This window comes from Glossina fuscipes, unplaced genomic scaffold (assembly GCF_014805625.2).
Source record: "Glossina fuscipes isolate IAEA_lab_2018 unplaced genomic scaffold, Yale_Gfus_2 112, whole genome shotgun sequence".
Classification (NCBI taxonomy): domain Eukaryota; kingdom Metazoa; phylum Arthropoda; class Insecta; order Diptera; family Glossinidae; genus Glossina; species Glossina fuscipes.
In genome coordinates, this window is record NW_023998455.1 from 3,694,410 (window position 1) to 3,698,395 (window position 3,986).

General features: G+C 34.3%; 1 protein-coding gene across 1 annotated transcript in view; it reads left to right on the forward strand.

The window, feature by feature from the left end:
• LOC119639277 overlaps positions 1-1,165 on the forward strand; it is a 4,281-nt gene extending 3,116 nt beyond the window's left edge. The window contains exons 6-8 of the mRNA XM_038036569.1: positions 443-553; positions 640-794; positions 879-1,165. Coding sequence (XP_037892497.1) covers positions 443-553; positions 640-794; positions 879-1,165 — 553 coding nt within the window. The remainder of the gene's footprint in view (positions 1-442; positions 554-639; positions 795-878) is intronic.
• Positions 1,166-3,986: the final 2,821 nt, after the last annotated feature.

Below are 3,986 nucleotides of genomic sequence, written 5' to 3' on the forward strand. Positions count from 1 at the left end.
GGGCGGGAGTTGGGGGGTTGTTTAACTTTCTTAAAAGCGATCTGAGTCTATTTTTGTTTTCCATAAGGACTTTAAAGATTAGCGTGATGAAGTTCAACAATGCATACATGAGTTTCTACCTGCCTCGCTTCCCTGCTTCTGAGGGTTTTTTTTTTATAATTTGTAGACGCTGAAAAGTTAAAATGTATGCGCGTGTTGCGAAAGAGTGACGCACCTTAACTATAATAAGAATCTTATTACATTGTCGAATTTAATTAAAGCCAAACGCTCGACTGACTCGTTTATCATTTTTAAGATTCAAAAAATATTACCTTTGATGATGAGTTTAGCAAAAGTTTTTCAAAAATGAAGGGAAAGCGACATGTAGGCATAATTGCGGGTACGCAGTTTACGAAACTTTTCGTTTTTATTATTTTTATTTTTTTTTGAATTTTTATTAAAGGCGTTTAAAACGTGTAAAGCTACTGGGAGAAGCGATCGAAGCACAGGATAAATATCAAGCGAACATTTTGGATTATATGAAAAATCGCGCCAAAGCTTTTGTGTTATTTAGGTAAAAACGTAAGCTTTGCGTAGCGCTTATATTGAAATACCTAAGAATTGAAAAAGAATTTTGGAAATTTTGTTATTTGTTTAAAGGTATTCTCTGTGGAATATACACGATATAATGCGTCATGTTGCCCCATCACGTGGTCGTCCAGCCCCTTATCCTAATGAGTATTTAAAATTGCCTTTACTCAAATTCGAAATGTTGACAATGCGCGCTGTTCCACCGGAGGCTTTCGAGGAAAACAGTATGTTCTCTTGCCTTTTTTTTTTTTTATAAACTTTATATACAATCGTTATTATCTTTATTATCTTATCTCATTTTGCTTTAGTTTCGTCTTTAATGAAAACAGCAGAAAAGAAATTAAGAGCAGTTATGCTCGCTTTCTATCAATTGAAAGTGAAACCCAATGAAGTTATTAGAGCTCGTGCTGATTATCAATCGGATTATATTCATCGTCAAGAATTGCTCGTTAGCGAAACGAATAGTTCTTGGACAAAGCAGGAATTCATAGTTGCGGAAACAGCAGCAAAATCTACAAACAATGTACCGAATCGTAAACAGATTAAGGCTCAAAGTGCTAAACTCGTTGAAGAAACTGCCAAACGAGACGAATAATGGTAATGCGATGACCCAAGCGAAAAAACCTATTAAGTGCTTTCGCGTAAACAATTAATAGTTTTTTTTACTTGGACATCGTTCCATATTCGTTGAAATGTCGTCCAACGAGTTTCACTTTCAGTATTCGGTCTAAAATGGAAGAAGCTTTTAAGATATATTTTTTTCGCTATATTCGAAGAACTTTCGAATAGCGAAATAGTTAAACGATTGTAATCAATTAAATTAACTAAAGATGAAATGATGAAACTTTAGAGAATGTAGGCAAAACTTATAAGCCTTTAAAATAAATTCAAGCATTGAAGATCTTTCCGTCTTTCAATCATTCATTTTTGCCTTAGGCAGCTTAGCGATAGACATGACGAATCAAATTATAGAACAAAAAACGGGATAGTTACACTAGCGGAATCTCTCCAATTTGGGCGTAAAAGTATGAAATCGTGCTTAGTCCAATTATCGATGCCGGCTTGTCTCTTGCTTGGCGTTCTTTTTTTCATATTAGTCGTATAAGCATTTGTTTTAGCTTCATATAGCGCCTATATATCGTGTTTGTAGGCAAATCATGGCTGTTTTAAAGGTCGAGAGGCGCAGACGTTTCGGCAAAACCAATTTAAATCTTATTCATCATTATATAGCGATCTCTCATATTTATTTACTTATATGCATTTACTTATTTGTTGCTACGGTATGAGTGTAAATCAGAATAATATTAACTGACGTTGTGCTCGTTTCAGTTATTTGATAAGTGCAACGAGACTCATTTGGCTCATAAATGAATGCCTATATCGAATAGCTTTACAATTATGGTCTCATTAAAGTGGCCGAGATCGAAAACGAAGATTTGAATATCTTTTGAATATTGCATATAATTGCAGTAAGTTTTAAATCTAATTATAAGTTATATTTATTGTATCCTACACCACTTTCGCTAAAGGTATATTACGTTTGTATGGAAGCTTCCAGTCAATTCCAGAAGGATTCTGGACTGCATCAACTTTTCATTTCCAATATCGACAACTTTGTCTATTTAACGTATAGTTTAGCTTGCTTAGGAGATTAAGTATACGGGACGTTTTTCCCGTTAGCTTGTAACGTCTTGTCAAAATATGGCAGTGGGTTTTATTTTTGCCAAATTTTTTTTATAGCTGAACTTATACATTGCCATAACTGTACACACAACATATGTTATATGATAATTAGTACGAACACCTTGGTTTATTGCTGTGCAGTGATTATATAAGCTTTTTACATTTACCTACAAACATGGATATGATAATTCATCATATATTTTATTCTTCATATATGACGGTTCTCCGTTAACAATGTGCATGGTTTTCTATTCAAACACATTTACGTTTAGTCTCGCTTTACGAGTATATATTAGGTGTGCTAATATGAAACTGCAGATTGCACATAAATGGCTCTAGCATGCACATGCAAAGAACATGCATGTCTGATCCCGTATTTCTTCTATTGCTTGGACAATGATAAGCAGTCATAATGTCAATCAATTCACTCTTCTTCCAACACGAAAAATGTCGAGTTTTTTGCCACATATAGAGCAACTGCGTCGTACCTTAATTAATGAAAATGAAAAGTGCATCTATTTTGAGAATTATAGGCGTAAAAATTCATGAGTAAATCCGGGCGTGTCATCCACATCAACCGCTTCGATTGGCTGGAAGAAATTACTTTTCTTTCTAGTTTTTAAAGGGGAGCAGAAGAGGGTCGCTCATAAAGTCTGATAAAACGATTAAAATCGAACGCAATTAAACGACTTGAAAAGTTCCCTGTTCAAAATATGGCCTTAATCAAAATAAAACAATACAAAGGCACTTTTTTATATGGCGCCTGTCCATCCATCAACACTGCGCAATCGCGGCGTGTTGGCAACGCTCAACTGGAAAGTGCTGGTTCATGTCACTTACGCATCAGGTACGAGACGTTCCAATAACCAATTCTTTGCATCAATGGATAACACATTTGCTAAGTAAAGTTTCGGTCCACAGGAAGATGCAAAAAAACGACTCGATGTATGGTTCGCAGCAAAAAGCGGAAAATTTTCAAAGATGTGGGGCAAAAATGTGTAACCAGCAATGGATGTGAAATTGAGTGAAATATTTTTTATTATACATATATATAAATATTTTATTTTCATCCAATAAAGACAACAATTTTTCGGTTTCCTGATGTATTCTACATTATCTAACTTGTATAGTCGTTATGCCGAATTTACTTTACACTGTTAGAAATAATAGTTTTGATTTTTAGCAAAGGCACGAACCTGAAATAGCTTTGGGCAAATGAAATTTGTTAGGAAAATCACTAAGAATGCTATTGTCGGGCAAGGACGAATCTTGGATACCCTGCGTCACTTCGCCTGATACAGTGGTTCACTCATTTTCTTAACACTATACCGAAAATTATTAATTACTTTTGCGTTAATGTATAATTTTGACGACAGCCCTCATATGGGACTTTAATTGACTTGGTCCAAATTTAGCAAATCTAATTTAGATGTCAATGATTTTGCAGTTCCTTCCGCCATAACAAATCACAAATTACGCTCAATCGTCGTAGAAAGATTCGCACTCTATATGTGGTGTGATCCATGTACCTTACGGTTAATTTATTAACGACGAATTTTCATTATAAATTATTAAAAATTAGATCTTCTTGGCATATACATATATATTTTTCGTGAGAATCCTTATATGGATTGTGATTCAGAAAAATTCATCTACATAGTCTAAATTTATGCCAAACTATTATTATGAAAGAATTTTGCGTAAGAAGTATTGCAAAGGTAGACAAATTCAAT